At 40.1% G+C, this 19,415-nt stretch overlaps 1 protein-coding gene and 1 long non-coding RNA gene across 6 annotated transcripts in view; one reads left to right on the forward strand and one right to left on the reverse strand.

The window, feature by feature from the left end:
• Positions 1-461: 461 nt before the first annotated feature.
• Positions 462-4,591, reverse strand: LOC121403519. Its single transcript, XR_005967376.1, has 4 exons — positions 4,390-4,591; positions 3,791-3,852; positions 1,110-1,382; positions 462-688 (listed from the first exon to the last, which is right to left on the reverse strand). It is a non-coding gene; the product is annotated as an uncharacterized LOC121403519 (long non-coding RNA).
• A 1,899-nt stretch (positions 4,592-6,490) lies between these two features.
• The window catches only part of mrpl1.L (mitochondrial ribosomal protein L1 L homeolog), a 33,322-nt gene continuing 20,397 nt past the window's right edge, over positions 6,491-19,415 (forward strand). Inside the window, exons 1-5 of one of the 5 annotated variants that reach the window (XM_041591085.1) lie at positions 6,491-6,607; positions 15,446-15,566; positions 18,004-18,072; positions 18,202-18,481; positions 19,072-19,155. In XM_041591085.1, the coding sequence (XP_041447019.1) occupies positions 18,248-18,481; positions 19,072-19,155 (318 nt within the window). In that variant the 5' untranslated portion in view covers positions 6,491-6,607; positions 15,446-15,566; positions 18,004-18,072; positions 18,202-18,247. Of the gene's footprint in view, positions 6,608-12,594; positions 12,713-12,873; positions 12,951-12,973; positions 13,126-15,445; positions 15,567-18,003; positions 18,073-18,201; positions 18,482-19,071; positions 19,156-19,415 lie in introns of those variants that run through there. The other 4 variants (XM_041591084.1, XM_018252832.2, XM_018252841.2 and 1 more) reach the window with 4 other exon arrangements.

A 19,415-nucleotide genomic window follows, 5' to 3' on the forward strand; every position in this document is an offset into this window, starting at 1 on the left:
GGAAAGTAGGGACACTTTGGTTGGAATTGCAATGGAGGGAATGGAAATAGAAGGTAATATGGCAGCATACACATGAGCACCTTTAAGCTAAAAGGTGAACACTGCATTCCTCTCCATTCCATTGGACCCCAGGCAGTCTGCAGAACCCAGCTTCAGCAGTCTTGAAGGATGGAATGGAAAGGAATGCAGGGTCTACTGAGTGGCTTAAGGGTGCTCTTGTCTATGAAACCATATTTTAGGTGTAAGGGGGCAGAGCTGGTGGAATTACGGTAGAAATAATTGGGGAAATAAGGGACACTGTGGTTGGAATTGCGGTGGAGGGAACTAAAATAGAAGGGAATATGGCTGCATATACATGAGCACCGTTAAGCTACAGTGATCCCTGCAGTCCTCGTCATTCCATTGGACCCCAGGCAGCCTACAGACCCGGCTTCTGCAGTTTGAGGGATGGATTGAAAAGGAATATAGGGTCTACCAAGTGACCTAAGGGTGCTCCTGTCTATGGAACCATATTTTAGGTGTAAGGGGGGAGCACCACTGGTGGAATCATGGTGTGTTGGAGTGGAGGCACCGCTGGTGGAATTGAGAATGGCTCACTCACCTCTGTGTCATGAAGATCACCTACACAGAGGTGCATCGATACGTGGTACCATGTAAACTGCAACGGTGCTGGTGGTGGGTGGGCTCTCTGCAAAACCAAACAAAATAACGTTAAACTTGTACGCAAGGGTTTTACCTTAGCAAGTAATATCTCTGTAGAAATTCTATAAAATCTTGGGGGATTTAAATCAGAAATATGGCAGTTATGCAAATTAACATTACTAAATGCGAATGTACCATTTCCCTCAGTGATTTTGGGACAAGTTGCAAATCGCAGGTTTCTCTGCATTTTCAAGCTATTTGATCCCAATCCCAATTCCTTGCCAAAATTATGAAGATACACTTCCTATTAGTTTCTATGGCATCTCAATAAGTTTCAGCTGCGCAGGATTTATATGTTCTTTTTGTGGTTGTTTTTAACAAAATCACAGCATTGCAATGGCTTTCAATACATCAGCCCTATTACAAAATAGTAATAATTGAACAAATAAATTCATCAGATACCGTACCTGGATATGTTTCCATGTACTTCCTGAAAATTGCCCAGTTTATCTCCTCTAGTTGTTTGTAGAGGGATTTCAGTTGGGCTTTGGCCTTTATCTTGTCCTGCAGGACCTCAGCCATAAATCTTATTTTCCACCACCTTGTTAATTCCAGGCTGTCTCTAGCTACACAATAATCATAGCTTGTCCATTTTATTTCGCCAAGGATGTCCTTCCTCATGCTCTCCAAATCAGTGATCTTACAGATCCTCTCCTCCTCCTGTAGATCCACTGTGAGCCCTAGAGAAATGTAAGAAACAAGAAGACATTAAGGTTTCCAGCAGTTTGTGTTTAATCCCCAGTAATAATGAAAGTGACAATTTCTTCCCATAGGCACAATAAGCAAAACAAAATGTATTTATTACCACTAGGGGAGCTGTTGACATTGATCATTGTTGCAACTGTTGGTGTTGAGGCAGGTATGAAAAAACATGCTTTTAAGGCTTTCAAGTTAGTTGGGACAGCCATATAATGTATAAGGTACAAGGAGGCCAATAAATCACGCAAAGAAGCTATAAGGCAAGCTAAAATTGATATGGAAAAGGATATTTATTTTTAAAATAATCCAAATTTATTTTTTAAATATGTTAATAGTAAAAAAATGAAGCAGGAAGGGGTGGGACCTTTAGTATCAGAGGATGGTCAGCTGGTTGATGAAAACAAAATAAATGCAGATTCTGAACTCATATTTTTCATCTGTCTGCACAAATGAGGAACCAGTTAATGAAGGTTTCCTTCTTATAGTCCCAATTTTAGTAATACAACTAATGATGCATGGTTCACACATGAGGAAATTCAAAAGAGACTAGAACATGTTAAGATTAACAAAGGTCCGGACCCAGATGGTATTCATCCCAGGGTACTTAGCGAGCTTACTCTGTGATTGCCAAACCTCTTTACTTAATTTTTCAGGATTCATTGAGGTCTGGCATAGTGCTGAGAGACTTGTGTGAATTGCTAATGTGGTGCCTCTATTCAAAAAAGAATCCTGTTCTCAGCCTCAAAACTATAGGCCACTTAGTCTGACGTCAGTGGTAGGAAAGCTTTTCGAGGGGTTAATAAAGGATGGACTTTATAGCAAATCATAATACTATGAGTGTGTGCCAGCATGGTTTTATGCGTAAAAGATCTTGCCAGACTAACTTAATTTATTTTTATGAGAAGGTAAGCAGGGATCTCGATTCTGGGATGAAAGTGGTTATGATTTACTTAGGCTTTGCTAAAGCATTTGATACAGTGCCACACAAAAGGATACTGGTTAAATAAAGAAATGTTGGCCTGGAACATAGTATTTGTACCTGGATAGAGAACTGGCTAAAAGATAGACTGCAAAGAGTGGTGGTAAATGGAACATTTTCTAATTGGACCAGTGTTGTTAGTGGAGTACCGCAGGGCTCTGTACTAGGTCCCTTGCTTTACAATTTGTTTATTAATGACCTGGAGGTGGGCATTGAAAGTACTGTTTTATTTTTGATGATACTAAATTGTGCAGAATTATAAGTTCCATGCAAGATGCTGCCACTTTGCAGAGTGATTTGTCTAAGTTGTGAAACTGGGCAGCAAACTGGAAAATGAGGTTCAATGTTAATAATTGCAAGGTTATAAGAAATAATATAAATGCAAGTTATACACTAAATGGCAGTGTGTTGGGAGTTTCTATAAATGAGAAGGATCTAGGGTTTTTTGTAGATAACAAGTTGTCTAATTCTGGGCAGTGTCATTCTGTGTCTACTAAAGCAAATAAAGTTCTGTCTTGCATAAAAAAGGGCATTAACTCAAGGGATGAAAACATAATTATGCCTCTTTATAGGTCCCTGGTGAGGCCTCATCTGGAGTATGCAGTGCAGTTTTGGACTCGTCCTTAAGAGGGATATAAATGAGCTGAAGAGAGTGCAGAGACGCGCAACTAAATCTGTTAGAGGGATGGAAGACTTCAATTATGAGGGTAGACTGTCAAGGTTGGGGTTGTTTTCTCTGGAAAAAAAAGGCGCTTGCGAGGGGACATGATTACACTTTACAAGTACATTAGAGGACATTATAGACAAATAGCAGGGGACCTTTTTACCCATGAAGTGGATCACCGTACCAGAGGCCACCCCTTTAGACTAGAAGAAAAGAATTTTCATTTGAAGCAACGTAGGGGGTTCTTCACAGTCAGGACAGTGAGGTTGTGGAATGCACTGCTGGGTGATGTGATGGCTGATTCAGTTAATGCCTTTAAGTGGCTTGGATGATGTTTTGGACAGACATAATATCAAAGGCTATTGTGATGCTAAACACTATAGTTAGTATAGATATGGGTATATATAATTTATGTGAAAGTATGGAGGGGTGTGTGTATGGATGGTGGGTTTTCATTTGGAGGGGTTGAACTTGATGGACTTTGTCTTTTTTCAACCAGATTTAACTATGTATACTATGTAACTATGATCTCTACAGACAGAGCAAATAACATGGCAACTCTCACTAGTAAGTTCTAACTCTAAATATGGGAAATGTAACGCTCAGGGCAAACACTTAACTAAACCCTGTTATATTTCTATTTAATGACATTTACAAGAAAGATACACAATGTTAATAATTGGGTTAGTATTCCCTTTAACCCCTTGGGTACCTTTGTCAGCAGCCACTTTAGAGAGCAGCCTTACCTGGCGATAGCCTTCTATGTAAAGGCGGTCCTTGCTTGAACACAAGCCCATCTCTGACACCTCTGCAATATAAAATAGAGATTTGGGAAGGTTAGAGTTGATGTGGAGAGGTGCCATATGTATAGGGACAGCACATAGGAACAAGCAGGTTTACTAATATGATTTATCTGCCATGATATTATGCCCCTTTTTTTGTGCTTCTACTGAACCTGTTGAACTGGAGCTCCTATTGGCTGCCCACCTGCCTTAAATTACATAATACATTATTTGCCCCATTCTGGAAATTTTCCAAGGGAGTCCCATGTTATGGGTGCCCTGGAATAGAAAAGCATACAGTCCAGTTTATACTAGTGGGATAAAGTACATTGCTGGGGTGGGGACTGTACATTGAATTTCAGGGACAATAGTGGGTTGGAACCAACCAAGGGGTACTGCAGTGACAGACTAAAGATAAATCCCCCAACTCACAAAGGTGAGCTAAAGAAGAACAGCTATAGCTACATCTATAATGAGCAGCATGGCAACTCCTACAGCCAAGGGATGAGATAACCTTACTGTTGCAAGCGCATATTATAGAGGGGGAAATACAGGACCAGTACCTTTGTCCAGAGGATCCCAAATGAGAAGATGTTATCAATCTCTGGCAGGGGGTCACTCAAGGACTTCTTTCTTCTTAGTCTTCTCTCTTCTCTTTGCGTCGCTCTCTCTTTTCTTTTGCTGTCTCTCTCACAATCGTTTTCTCTCTCAAATTGGTCTCTCGCAAGTCGCTCGGAATGTTTCACTTTTTGGGAAGAAATAATAAGAGATTATAAGCGGGAGCATAATGGGGGCTGTGGACCCTGACACTTCTAGAGCCCCAGATGCCCTAAATGGCAGTCAGCACTTTATCCTTCTACACTGATTAAAAATAGTATGCCAATGCATAAACTACAGATCCCATAATGCACTCACTATAAGGCTGTAATTTGAAGTGAGGGAGCCTGACTGCTGTTGCGTGTGCTATTTAGCTAACAAAAATATTGAGCAATCAGGATGTAGGCTTTTATCACTGGCATGTGGAAAGGGCCTTCATCATCTCCCATGATGCACTATAAGGGTTGACCATAAGAGGTAGGTAGCATTTGTATTGCTTATAATGTCATGATCAGGGTGGGCTTGTAACAGCACTACAGATCCCATCATGCTCTATGAATCCCTGGTTGTATTAATACAGGGGTCATCTCCATATTCCTATTGGTTTCCATTTCCCCCTCCGTGTACCTAGTGTGCCTGCTTCCCATAACCAGCTGTGTTCTGATCAGTGCCCCATCACTCATAATGCCAGGAATCCTAAGGGCAGACATTTATTCTTCTGATTTGTGCTACTTGTCTTTCTACTTATGCCTCTCTGAACTGTCACCCACTCTAGTGCTGAGGCCACTGAGTGTTGCTAGGATGAGTGCGACCGTTGGAAAATGACAGTTGGCAAATGACCATTGTCATTTACAGCAGAGGCAGAAAAAATTGTCAGATGCCACACACGCCCTTTATCAAGTGTAACGAAAAATGGAAACAAAGTGACCTTTTAAGCATATCCTGTTTGAATCCCACCCCTTAGCTTCAAGGTGAAAGTTGAAAATTCAGTGTCACAGTTAGTGCATCCAACAGTGCTTATGAAAATTCAATAAAAGACTTCTATACAAGCGAATAATATCAGCATAAAAAGTGAACATAAAAAATGGTATAACATGGCATAAAAATAGCATAAAAGACCAACCAAGTGTCTCTGTGTTATGACATAAAGAGCATGTCAAAAATCAATAAAAAGTTCTGTGAACATTAACCAGTTCTTATTTCATGGCATATCCAAGTCCATTGCCATATCGCCAATTCCCATCCTAAAAAGAAATAAAGTAATTCACTGATATGACGCCTCAGTACTGCACAACTAGGTGCCTACCTTGGATTAACGAAACATTTTAAGAAACATTTAAGAAGCAGACAGTAAAATAGCAACATTTTTTTTAAAGAGATAGCTGAATAGCAATTTTTTCATTAACGTTATTTTAAATTAATTTAAAATTACATTTAAATTAAACTGACCCTAACACTGTTTGCAGCGTCTAGTTGCTCTACTTAGAGGACAAAAACCAGCTAATAAGTATTCGAATAGTCTTACCCTTACATACGACTAGGTTGCTGGTATTTTCTAGTAACAGGACCTGTAATAATAAAAAAATTAAAAACATGTAGTTAGCATCCAAGATAGAGTTTTAGGCTCCAAGAGTCATTTATTCCATCAGGGGTGAGGGTATTCAGCTTCTTAATCCATTTTCCCTTGAGTTGCAATAGTTTTTTTAGCCTATTTCCCCCTCTCCTATCTGGTAAGGCTTCGTCTAAGATGCACCATTTCAATTGCATAGAGTTACCGTATATACTCGTGTATAAGCCGAGTTTTTCAGCACCCAAAATGTGCTGAAAAACTCTATCTCGGCTTATACTCGCGTCACATAACACAAACAAAATCTTTACAGTATAACCCCCAATTTACCGAAAGTCCCCTGTCCCTTGCGAACCGATCGATTTTATTAGCAAACACCTTTTCTATGCAGCGTGCAGAAACTTACTTGTTAGAACTCTAAATGGATGCAGCGTGCGTGTAACGTGACATGCTGATATGGAGGTGCTGGACTGCAGGAGCAGAAGGGACCGTGGCAAAAGAACACAACGAGGAAAGGGAAGCGGCTGCTGAATTGAAGAAGGTGGGGGCTATAGCAAGTCTGTAAGAAGCCGTTTCGGAAGAAAGGCTGGCTAAAGTTGGAGAAGAGGCACAAGAATGTGAGTAGAATATAGAAGCGCCACTGTTCAGGAGAAGGGGGGTTGCGGGGGAAAGAGTTAGAAGCAGTCTGGAGAGGCAGCCTGAAGGGACCGGGAAACAATACCATTGCAAACTACTCCTACACATTTGTGTGTTCTTAACACATTTCCCTCATTTAACTTTTACTACTTTCTCAAGAGGCCATGGTTTTGTAGACTCCACCATCTACAATTTTCTTATTCCTTCTATTCTCATTAATCAAGCAGTTGGGTGTGTTTATCCTTTTCAATTGATGGTCACTATTAAATATTTTTAGAATCTACTTTAGTCTATTATTAACTTATATTTATTAGCACTGCACTTTATATCAGTATATTATTACTCAATTTTAATTAATTGTTTAAATTGACCTCAGTCAATATTATTAATAATCAATTTATTAAACCAATGAGTACTATTTATCTAGGTGTTTTTAAATTTTAAATTGGGATTTTCATATTAATTCCTAATCAATTAATGGGGATTAATTACGGTAATTCATTTGTACTGCACTTTATAATTTAATATTATTTATTAATCAAGTGATTTAACCCACTCATGCCTCCATTTTTGATTATTGAAACTTACCAGTAGCTGCTGCATTTCTCACCCTAGGCTTATACTCGAGTCAATAAGTTTCCCAGTTTTCGTAGGTAAAATTAGGTATCTCGGCTTATACTCGGGTCGGCTTATACTCGAGTATATACGGTATGCTTACATTCTACAAAATGCCTCGATACTGGTGTATCTGTCTGTGTATTCATCTTGTAGTTTCTAATATTGCCCCTATGTTCTTGGATGCGGATTTTAATTTCCCTTTTTGTTTGTCCCACATAACCCAAACCACACGGGCATTTAAGCAAATACACAACATGGGTGGTATTACAAGTGGCATATGTTTTTATTTTAATCTCATACCCTTTTGTGGGGTGGTTAATTGTGTTGCCTTTTATGATCGACGAGCAACAGTTACAACCAAGGCAAGGAAAGATACCCGTTTTAGGTTTCCCAAGGAACTTGGGCTTGTGTAGCCTCGTATCAGAGGGACAAAGTATGTCCTTAATCGACTGGCCTTTTTTGTAACAGAAAAGGGGTAGTTGAGTAAAGAGGTGCCCAAATTGTTTATCCGTTGTAACAGTGGCCAATATTTCTTAATAGTTTGTTCCATCTTACTGCTATGGTGGTTAAATTTAGACACAAAATTTAGCTTTTGATCTTTTCCTGTTTTTACTTTCTTAGACATAAAACTCTTCCGTGGGAGTAATTCCACCTCTTCTACAGCTTTATCAATCAGTTCAGGCTTATAACCCCGTTCCTTAAATCTTTTTGTTAGGGCCACCTTTGCTTCATCGTATTTGTAGGGCCTTGAAGTAATTCTTTTATCCCGTATAAATTGGCCTTTAGGGATCGCTCTTGTTACTCTGTGGCTATGAAAGCTTTTGGCACGTAGCAGATTATTGTTGTCCACAGATTTCCGATACAAACCAGTATGCAATTGACCATCAGACAGACTGATCTTGACATCCAAAAAATTAATGGATGATTTAGACCACTCATGTGTAAATTTTATAGTATTGTGGCTTTTATTTGCTTCCCCCAACATACTATCTAACAATTCAGTGGTCCCAGACCAAACAATAAGGATGTCATCCACATATCTGTAGTATGCATAAATGAAGTTATGGTATGGTTCCTTATTGAGAAAAAACTGTTTCTCAAGATGATGTACGTAGAGGTTTGCATACGAAGGGGCTACTGTGGCCCCCATCGATGTACCTTGCGTCTGGCAATAAAACTCATTTTCAAAAGCAAAATAATTCTTAGTTAACACAAAGTTGAGGCAATCCAATAGGAAAAAGATTTTTTGATGTGATAAGTTACTTTCTAGTAGTACTTCTTCAATACAGGCCATCCCTTCATTGTGGGGAATGGAGGTATATAGACTTTGTATATCTATCCCACAAAGTACAAGGTCAGGAGGAAGTATATCTATTGCATTTAGCCTGACTAAGGGTAAGGACACACGAGGAGATTCAGGGAGATTTTGTCGCCTGGCTACTAATCGCCTCGTCTTTTGAGCAACTATCTCCCTGAACTGCCTCAGCGTTTTTCCCCATAGGCTACAATGAAAAGTTGCCTGTGTTAATGCACACACGGCGATGCGTTTTCAATAGTTGCCTGAAATTGCCTTTATGGTCTCACTCCCATTAGAGATGGCATATGGGGAGATTTTAGGCACTTTGACACCCACATGTGTTAGTTGATTGGGGGTCAGGGCTGCCATCAGAAGCTCATTTTCAGGTGATACCCTGTATAAGTGTAATATCTAGGTATCTGTATCCAATTAATACTGAGTTTATTTTAATATATGTTCAGTGCCTCCTAACAGGCTTCAGTTCCCGTGTACAATTGCAAAAATTTCACATGTTTAGAAAGTAATACCCAGAGAGCACAATGTATCTTATACAATCATAGTGTATTTATTGCAGGAATGTAATGCCAAGTTGCCTTAAATTACCCCCCCTCCATTCCTGCTTGTCACACAGATGCCATTTGGAACAGTTTCATGACAAGCAGCTCCCCAAGCAATTCGATTGGTAGGCAGTGGGCAATTTTGGGAGCGACGGCCCCACTACCCAAGCTACTATAAATGATGGGTGACAAAACACCCAAAATTGCCCTTTGTATCATCTAAATATGCCCCCGGCAGAGCTGAGCTGGGAGTGATGTCACAGGGATAAGGCATGATATCCCAGTAACTGACAGCCAATCGCATACATATCAAACTTGCACATTCTGAAACAACACTAATTAACTATAAACAGCAGCTTTAGAACCAGGGCCCCCATCAGATCTCCTGGGACCCCCCCTGTCCCCATTTAATGATGGCCCTGCTTAGATCTCTGTCTGTAACTGATCTACAGCTCAGTTACTAGTTATCACGGGGACAGCTGGGTAGTTTAGCAATGGCTAGAGACATACAGAGATCTCTGAGGCAGTAACGGGGGCCCCCACTGAGGGGGTACAGGGGGTTCTGCATTTAGCTTAGGAAGTGTAACTTCAGTACCAAATGTCACATATAAAACAAAAAGTTTGATCCTGTTGTGGCACTTCCACATATTCCTGCACTAGCAGTATCTGAAATACAATGAAACATTTTTTCTATCATATCCTTGCATACCAGCTTAGTTATTACCACATTTGACTTTACATGTCTAGCGGCAGGCTGTGCCCTTACATATGTTGTCAGGGTCGGGCTGGGGGTCCGGGGCCCACCGGGATTACTGTTTCAGGGGCCTGCCCCTGCCGTACCCCCCCCAGTGTTAGCAGCGGTCAGTGAGCTTTTGAGAGACACATAGGTACAGAGGTTTTTCTGCTCACAGTGAAAGCTGCAGGGATCTGTTCTGAAGCACTCACAGAAGCACTTAGTTACTCATGTCCAGAGAGACGCTGACTAAAGGTGGCCATACAATATTAGAGGTCGCCAAACGAGCGAATCTTAACCCGATATGCCCACTAATGGCTGGGCGATATCAGGTTAATCCGAACATTCGGCCCTGGGGCCGAACAAGCAGATTATATGGGGCCGAACAGGCAGATTACAATCTGTGAATGGGCGCCGACTGGTCACAGGCAGTAGCGTAACTAGAGGGGGACGGGCCCTGGTGCGTGACGTGCAGCCCTTAAATTGGTGCGGGCCCTGGCCCGCTCGCACCCCCTGCTCCCCCGGTAGTTCCGCCACTGGTCACAGGACCGCATCAAATAGCCGATGCGATCCTGGATCAAAGAAACAAATCAAACTTGCTCAATCTGTATCTTCCCGATTTTTGGCCTGATACCGATTGGGGGGACCCATTGGGAGTCCCCACACACGGGCAGATAAACTGCCGAATCGGTCTAAAGGACCCATATCAGCAGCTTCAATCTGGCCGTGTTTGGCCACCTTAATTCAGAGTTGGAGAGCTGAAAAGCAGGAAGTTGGGTTCTATTCTATTCTGTTCGACATCCAATCACTCCAGCCTTTATACATTACATTTTTGGCTAACTATATTGAAAACATTTTTTTATTTTGCACAGTCTATTTACCCAGTGTTTTCATTTTACACTGAACTGTTCCTTTAATATATATGCTCACAATATTACCCCCAAAGCTGTCTGAAGGAAAAGAAACAGACATTTGAACTGCAGATGCTTAAAAAAAAAAAAAAAAAAGCTTAGGTGCTTTAGGTCATCCATGTGAAGCTGACTTCTGGTTCAGCACACAGAGGAATTCAAGCGGCCCTCACCTTTTCACATTCTGTTATGAAGGACTTTGGAAGTCAGATTGAAGCTCAAGATTTAAAAAGAAAGCCAAAGGGGAGAGTAAGCCTGACTTATATAGAAGTTTGGGGGAAATTAAGTGTTAAAGGAAAACTATACCCCCAAAATGAATACTTAAGCAACACATAGTTTATATCAAATTGAATGACATATTAAAGAATCTTACCAAACTGGAATATATATTTACATAAATATTTACCCTTTTACATCTCTTGCCTTGAACCACCATTTTGTGACTCTATCTGTGCTGCCACAGAGATCACCTGACCAGAAATACTACAACACTAACTGTAACAGGAAGAAGTGAGGAAGCAAAAGGCAGAACTCTGTCTGTTAATTGGCTCATGTGACCTTACATGTGGTTTGTATGTGTGCACAGTGAATCGTACGATCTCAGGGGGCGGCCCTTATTTTTTAAAATGGCAATTTTCTATTTATGATTACCCAATGGCACATACTACTAAAAAAGTATATTATTATGATAATGGTTCATTTACATGAAGCAGGGTTTTACACATGAGCTGTTTTACTCAGTATCTTTTAATAGAGACCTACATTGTTTGGGGGGTATAGTTTTCCTTTAAGCTAACTTGGTGTTACTGGTCCTTTAAAAAGGTTTAGGGGCAATGATCCTCTCCTTAAATAGAAGTCCCTCTCATGACTGTTATCCCATGTTCTATTACTTGACTGGGCGCTCCACATTTTCCGTCAGCTCATGAAACACCAAGGCAACAGTTTCTATACAATTTATTGTTCCCAAGTTGTCCATTACATTATTGTCCATTAAAGGGGAAGGAAACCTCGTCGGCGCTAACCCCCCTCCCTCCTGGCCTACCCCTCCCGCTGGGCAAATGCCCCTAACTTGTTACCTACCCTTCTGCGCAGGTCCAGTCCAGGGAGTTCACAGGCGACATCTTCTTCCACGCGATCTTCTTCCTCCTTTGACCGGCGCATGCGCAGTAGGATCGTTTTGCCGGTACGATCTACTGCGCATGCGCGTGACTTTTGGCGCATGCGCAGTAGATCCGTACCGGCGAAACGATCCTACTGCGCATGCGCCAAAACGCCGGTCAAAGGAGGAAGAAGATCGCGTGGAAGAAGATGTCGCCTGTGAACTCCCTGGACTGGACCTGCGCAGAAGGGTAAGTAACAAGTTAGGGGCATTTGCCCAGCGGGAGGGGTAGGCCAGGGGGGAGGAGGGAGGGGGGGCAATACACGGGAGGGGGGTTAGCGCCGACGAGGTTTCCTTCCCCTTTAAGGGAGACTTTCAGTGCATGGCAGAAAAGCAAAGCTGTTTATGGTTAATGCATATAATATTATTATAGCTGTGTCAGTATGTCTTGCCTTTCATTTTTATCTTGCCATTGTTGCACTGTAATTGTGTGAGAGTAATGGTAAAAAAAACCCCAGCTCCAACAACAATATTGTAGCTGCACTTGGGTGTCTAAATACTGAATACAGTCTAGCTGACAATTCACTGTGATCCCCCCTCACCCCACAGAAATTCAGAGGCAGTGATCCCTTCAATCCCTACAAACATCCAGCTACCCAATGAACTGTCCCAAAACCTAAAGTAGAGGTTGCAACCTGTACTAAACCTACAATACAAGTTGGCAACCCTGGGAATTTAGTTGCAAGTCCTGCCAAGAGTCCACAGCCCGCCACTAGAAACCATTACCACGTTCCCATGTTTGAATTTGCTGCTCACGAATAGGTAAGCCGCAGTGGAGCGGTCACATGGTAGGATCACATGACCGTGACATCAGGTAATTTCCTAGGATAGGAACTAGCCGCTACCTAAATGTTACTAGACATTTAACCGATTGCAAACAATCCACCTGTTTGATGTCGTTATTATTTCTATGGTTGACATTTTTAAAGATAACTAGTTTGCTATTTTTTACAACTCGAGTATAATAAACTCAGGTTTCGAAAATCCTCCGACCCCCAGAGCGTGATAAGAGATCACTTTTAAATTGTCGTATTCTACCGAACATAAACGCGGTAAAATCTTTATATTAGTCTATGTGTATGGCTGACTAAATGTTTTTTTCCGGCTTCGTGCGTCTTTCTTCCGGTTTCTAAAACCTTCCGTAAGATGCTCTTCAGCTCTGCCCCTTCCTCTAGTTGACTCCTCCCTCCCCTGTCATGGCTGCCCCTGTGCGGTGCTTACGGTCAGGTCAGTGACTGTCCACTTTTTATAGTTCTACTATGACCGTCGTGAAGTTGCCACCGGCTGCTATCAATTGTGCCATCATTGCGTTCAACCAGCACTTTAGTTCTGTAAAAGTTGCTGAATTATACAACCCTGCAGTTCGGTTGTCAGCAGTAGTAGTTCATTGACAGCTGCAGGCTGTTAGTCGTGATCTCACGTGATAAAAATAAGTTTCATAGTTTATTGTTTTGGGTTTGCGTAAAGTTGTAACTTAATAGTCTGAAATAACAGGAAATCTTTCTTTGTGATGCTGAAAACACATTTCATTCAAAATAATATACATGCTGCTATGTTAAAAAAGATAGTTATTAGTGCTCTGAATTATATGGCAGCCATTAGTCCTGTAATTTGTGTAATATTATAACAGGCAACGTGTTGTTATAACATCTATGGTTTTCCCCCTGCAATGGATAGGTGCCCAGTCAGAAGGTCATTTAGGGAGAGATTTAGAATTACAGTTCATTATGATATTCTGAATACCGTCCTATAACTACACATGGCTGTCCTATTTATGATTTATTTGTGTAACATAGCCTTTTATAAAGAAACGGCAAAAACAGAATCCCTTTTCTCACATACGGTAGATTACTTCAATTATAATAATTTATTATGGATTGATTAATTAATTAGAATATATTAAAAGAGGTTTTTTAATTGTAAACTTTTATGTACCATGATTGTTTGAAAGAGAATGCCATCGAAAATATTTTATTTTTTTGTCCAGTGCAAGTAACTTCCAGCTTCCAGTGTGTACAAGGTTAAAATTATAAAAAAAATATACGATTAATGTCCATGGCCATTATTTGGTTGAACTCAATACAAGATGGATAACACAGGCTTGAACTGTTATCCTCTAATTGGCAGCTATTTCTGAATTATAGAAGGGCTTTTTCCTCCCATGGCATTACATGTATTAATGCTGATTAGTGCAAAAACCATTCTTTAAGGGCCATCTTTGAATACTGTCTGCACTACATGGCAATTCTAGCCTTCCGAATCTGTCCCATTCATTTGGAAATAGTTTTGTACAGCGCTAAGCTACTCATCTCAACAACATATGAGCTTTTATTCTCATTGTCGGCTCTTTCTCCAGGTGTGGGGCATTGGCCTGTGAGGATGACCACTGTGCAAGCAAGAGCATCTTGATTTTCAAAATCATTTGTAGGTGATGCTGCTGAGATGTACCATAGTTTTTATATAAAAAACAAATGTTCCCCAGCTAAAGCCTCTGGTTACAGTCATTAGTTTCTCTTAAAAGAAAACTAAAGCCTTACTTAAAAAGTGGGCAAGAAATGTTGTACATTATGCTTAGGGCTTCTATACTAGCCCAGGGCAACCACAGCCCTTTCAGGCCTTTGTGTGGCCTTTTATCAAGCTTGATAAAAGGCCGAACAAAGGCCTGAAACATTGCTGACCAGGTTCTGCCATAGAAATTTAAATCAAGGCATTTTTAATTTAATTGGTGGATGGACCACTGATGGTACATGCAATTACATCTTAAAATTGGGGGATTCGAGATGTTTTAGCATTTTTTTGTGATAGGAAATTGCAAATTTTTATGGGAAGGTTTCACATTTATTTAATTATTTAACATAAACACAATTTATTCTGCTCAGATATCCCTATCTGTATGTATATTATTGTTTATTTGAGTGAAAGTTATAATTATTGCTCTGACATGGCAATATTATTCTAATGATTCAATGAATCCTGGACCTCTGCCCATATTATTTTATAAAAATATTTGAGTGTATATGGTGCTTTTTATAATTAAAAAATCATCTGTCATACAGTGATATACCATAGTGTTGTTTAGCCAGAAAGCCCTGTAAAAATGTTTTTGAATCCATGAGTAGTATATAAATATATACTATTAATATAGAATATATTGATTTAGTTTTTTTTCCAGTCTGATGTGAGTGCTTGTGGTTGTTTTCTCGTATTGCACAAAGGGATGTGAAATTCATCTCTCTCATTGCAAGAGCAATATGAATTCAGATCAGAATTTGTGATGCATGACAACATTTGACATGTTTTTGTACAGCCGTTTTCTTTAGCTACTGAAAATTTAACAGATCTTTCTATTCCTTCAAGGAGCATGCCAAACTTCCCTCACTCTACAGGAATTTGTGCTTAGTTTTCAGACACGTGACACATCAATGTTTAGAGAAGCATGAATAACACTGTCAGTGTCATTTTAGTAACTAATATCTCTGGATAAAATGTTCTTCAAACCACTATATCCATTCTATATGTAACCGACCTAAACAATGTTATTTTACAGTGCTCAGCCATTGTAACAGGAATTTGAAGAAGCAAGCACAATTCAGCTGTCCATCATTCAGTTGCACATACAGAAGCTGGGACTTTATTAGATTCTATGCTGCACCTGCTACATCTAGCAAGTAAGATTTGCTGCATGTCTAAAATTCAAATTCTTTTTGTACATTAAGTGACATGAACAATAATCTTTCTTATGACAACGCACGTTTGGTTATTTGCAATGCAGTATTCGTATTGCCATGTTGCCAGGGCCGCCTTCAGAAATCACGGCGCTCTGTATGGCAAAATTTTCTGTGCCCCCTGGTCCCTGCCCCCAAGCCCCATCCCATATATCGCCCACCCCACAGTAAAAATGTCACACAGACAACAGAGCTAAAACAGTAACCCCCCTAAGTTATAAAAAGCCGTTAGTGGCCACCCCCCCACACACACGTTATAAAAATCAATTGGTGATCAGGGGCCCCCTGCAAGTAAAAAGTGGCCAGGACCCTCCTTTAAGTGAAAACTATACCCCCATAATGAATACTTAAGCAACAGATTTTAAATAGAGTTTATTTTAAACAAAGAATTAAAGAATCTTACCAAACTGGTATATATATTTAAGTAAATATTGCCCTTTTACATCTCTTGCCTTGAACCACCATTTTGTGATGGTCTGTGTGCTGCCTCAGAGATCACCTGACCAGAAATAATGCAACTCTAACTGTAACAGGTGTAGAACAAGTAACAAGTGTAGAAGCAAAAGACAGAACTCTGTCTTTTAATTGGCTCACGTGACCTAAAATGTATGGTTTGTTTGTGTACACTGTGAATCCTACGATCCCAGGGAGCGTCCCTTATTTTTTAAAATGGCAATTTTCTATTTAGGATTACCCAATGGCACATACAACTAAAAAAGTATATTATTATAAAAATGGTTCACGTGACCTAACATTTATGGTTTGTTGCTTTGTTTGTGTGCACTGTGAATCCTACGATCCCATGGAGTGGCCCTTATTTTTTAAAATGGCAATTTTCTATTTAGGATTATCGAATGGCACATACTACTAAAAAAGTATATTATTATAAAATGGTTTATATACATGAAGCACGGTTTTACACATGGGCTGTTTTATGCAATATCTTTTTATAGAGACCTACATTGTTTGGGGGGTATAGTTTTCCTTTAAGTTAAAAAAAACTTTGGTGGCCAGGCCCCCCCCAAAATTTAAAAAAATTGCATGCCAGTGTCCCCCAAAAGTTTGGCTCATAAGGGGAGCTTCTCTTATTTCATTAGCCAGGCCCCCCTGCTGTCAGCCTGCTGCAAGCTTTAGAAAAGAGGATGGGAGCTCCGGTATCAGCATGATTATTCTGCTATTCAGTTCTTTGAGTTCTCTGTACCCTCATTGGTCATTTTAGTGAAGCTGCATTGGGATTGGATAGGCTGGAGGGGAAGTTCATACTTCACCTATCCAATCCATGTACAGCTTTACCGGGACTTATCCTTAAAGGACCAATGAGGGTACAGAGAATCTGAATATGAGAAAAATAATGCGTGCACAGAGCTCCAGTCCTATTTTCTGAAGCTTGCAGCAAGCTGACAGCAGGGGGCCCAGCTAATCATATAAGTGAAGCTCCCCTTAAGAGCCAAACTTTTGGGGGACACTGGCAAGCAATTTTTTTAAATGTTGGGGGGGCCTGGCCACCGATGTTTTTTTTAACTTTAAGGAAAACTATACCCCCAAACAATGGGGGGGGGGCAGGGCCGGGTCCCCATAATACACAAAAATCCGTGGGCCCGGGACAAATGTCCCCCCTGTGCCCCCCTGAAGGCGGCCCTGAATGTTGCTGTATAATAGCATGGGTAGAGTTACAACCTGCTGGCGGCCACATCTGTTCGTTGATACGGTCAAGCAATCCCACTGCCAGTATCGCCTCAATTCTGATCCGATCGTTGGGCCCTCAATGTGGGCATATCAGGGAGAGATCCACTTGTTTGTCAACAACGCCAAACGAGCGGATCTCCCTGTGTATGGCTGCTGACAGACGGCCGTCCCCTAATGGAGAAACGTGCGGATCTCCCTGTGTGTGGCCTGCTTAGGCTGCACAAATTTCACCCGGTACATTTGGTAGTTATAAAGTATACTTACTAAAGCAAGCTGAACTCAAATGCAGATTCTTAGCCTCAATGTAAAGTGCACATGAGTCATAAGGGGCTAGATTACTTTTAGAGGATTAAGCAATTTTGGCCGTAATGCCTGACTTTGATTGTATGAACCAGAACGGTGACTCGGTTTGGACAGTGTTATGTTATCAAAGTCAATCTGTTCCATCTGAGATATAGATAAAGTGTCATTTTTTTGCTCTAGCCAAAAGCATAGTAACTTACTGCACTTTGACAAGGCATTAAGGAAATAATAGTTCAAATAACTATAACTTGTTTGCCCTGACATTTATTATTCAAGTAGACAAAAGAATGTTGGACATTATAGACAGTACAGTCATGTTGTTATACACATAGCCATAAGTCAAAAGGTCAAATGAATTTCTAGAAGCTTAGTCATGATTTTGTTGCCATAGAAAATCTGAAGCTGCAGTAGGATTCAGCAGAAAATGCGGTCCAGCTTAATACTTGTATGGCCGATAAGGGTAAGAGCACTAAAAAAAAGTTCTGTTTGAGACATTTTAAGATAGTGGTATTACTTGTTTCTTTTTATTTAGCCCATAGATGTAATGTCTGTCATGTTCAATATCTATTTTCTCTTGTGTATATGAAAGAGCTGCAAAAAAGGAAAAGGAAAAAGAGCAGAGCAAGTCTAAATTAATGACCAAAGATGAACTTGAGGAGAAAAGGAAAGACACCAGCAGGCCCAAACCTTATGGCCTCACTGCTTGGAAACCTACTGATGATGTGTATGTGGCCTGTTACTATCCTAAGCCTTTGCTTGAAGTTGAAACTGCCATAGATATGCTGAAAACTTTTCAAAAGCTGGATTTTACTTATGAAAAACAGCCGGTCTATGTTGAGCTTCAACTAGACATGAAACTGGAAAAGAAGGTATGAATTTAATATTGGCACATAGTGTATAAGTATAACATAAGTGGCCTAGAAAACAAGGTTTGCATTTACTTTATTTTGATGTAGCTGTTAAGTGAAATATCTTTGCAGAGATTATCTGTGCTTGGAAAGCTTTGTGTTAGTACTTCTGCACATGCATTAAATCACCCATCCTGGCTGCTGTAATAAGTAACTTTAAAATCCACATGTGACCATATCAAAAACTAAAAGGGAACTGTGATTTAAAATAACTTCTCTTGCACACAAGGAGTGCCATTAGTCTCATAGCATATGTGGAAATGAGCCTAAGGTTCATGCATTCAAACGTAGCATATTTTCTGTGAGCAATCACAGGCAGCGATTGGAAACTCAAGCATTCTGAACTGTCAACAGTTTTCACATTTCCATCAGATAGAAAGCTTATTAAACTCCACCCCTCCTTTATTTTATATTGCATGACTTAATTTAGCTTCTGGTTATGGGAAATTCAAATAAAGGCATGTTTTAAATATTCAAAAGAATTATTATTAAGCATATACAGTATGTGTCAGTGACTGACTTTATTGTTGAATTATTCTTTCTTATCTTAGAAAAAGGTGGACCCTTTTGTTGGCTATCTTAAGTATCCTTATCCATTTTCAACAGTAGAAAATAAGGTTTTAGTGTTCACAGAGGTAAGTTCATTGTATTTGAAGTAATAATATTAGTTTACAGAAAAGCACCACTCAACTCAACAAAAGCAAGTTGTAAACTGATTGAGCAAAAGCCATAGCATAAAACTGCTGTTCATATAATATATATGCCCATTATTGTGGATGGAGAGGTACTCTGGCGTTTTTTCAAACCCAACTTGTTTTTCTCTACCCCTGTAATGATATTTGAAGTAAAGGGGATCCACTAACATATATATATAGGAGAAGGTAAAGGATGGCAT

This window comes from Xenopus laevis, chromosome 1L (genome assembly GCF_017654675.1).
Source record: "Xenopus laevis strain J_2021 chromosome 1L, Xenopus_laevis_v10.1, whole genome shotgun sequence".
In the NCBI taxonomy this organism is placed as follows: Eukaryota; Metazoa; Chordata; class Amphibia; order Anura; family Pipidae; genus Xenopus; species Xenopus laevis.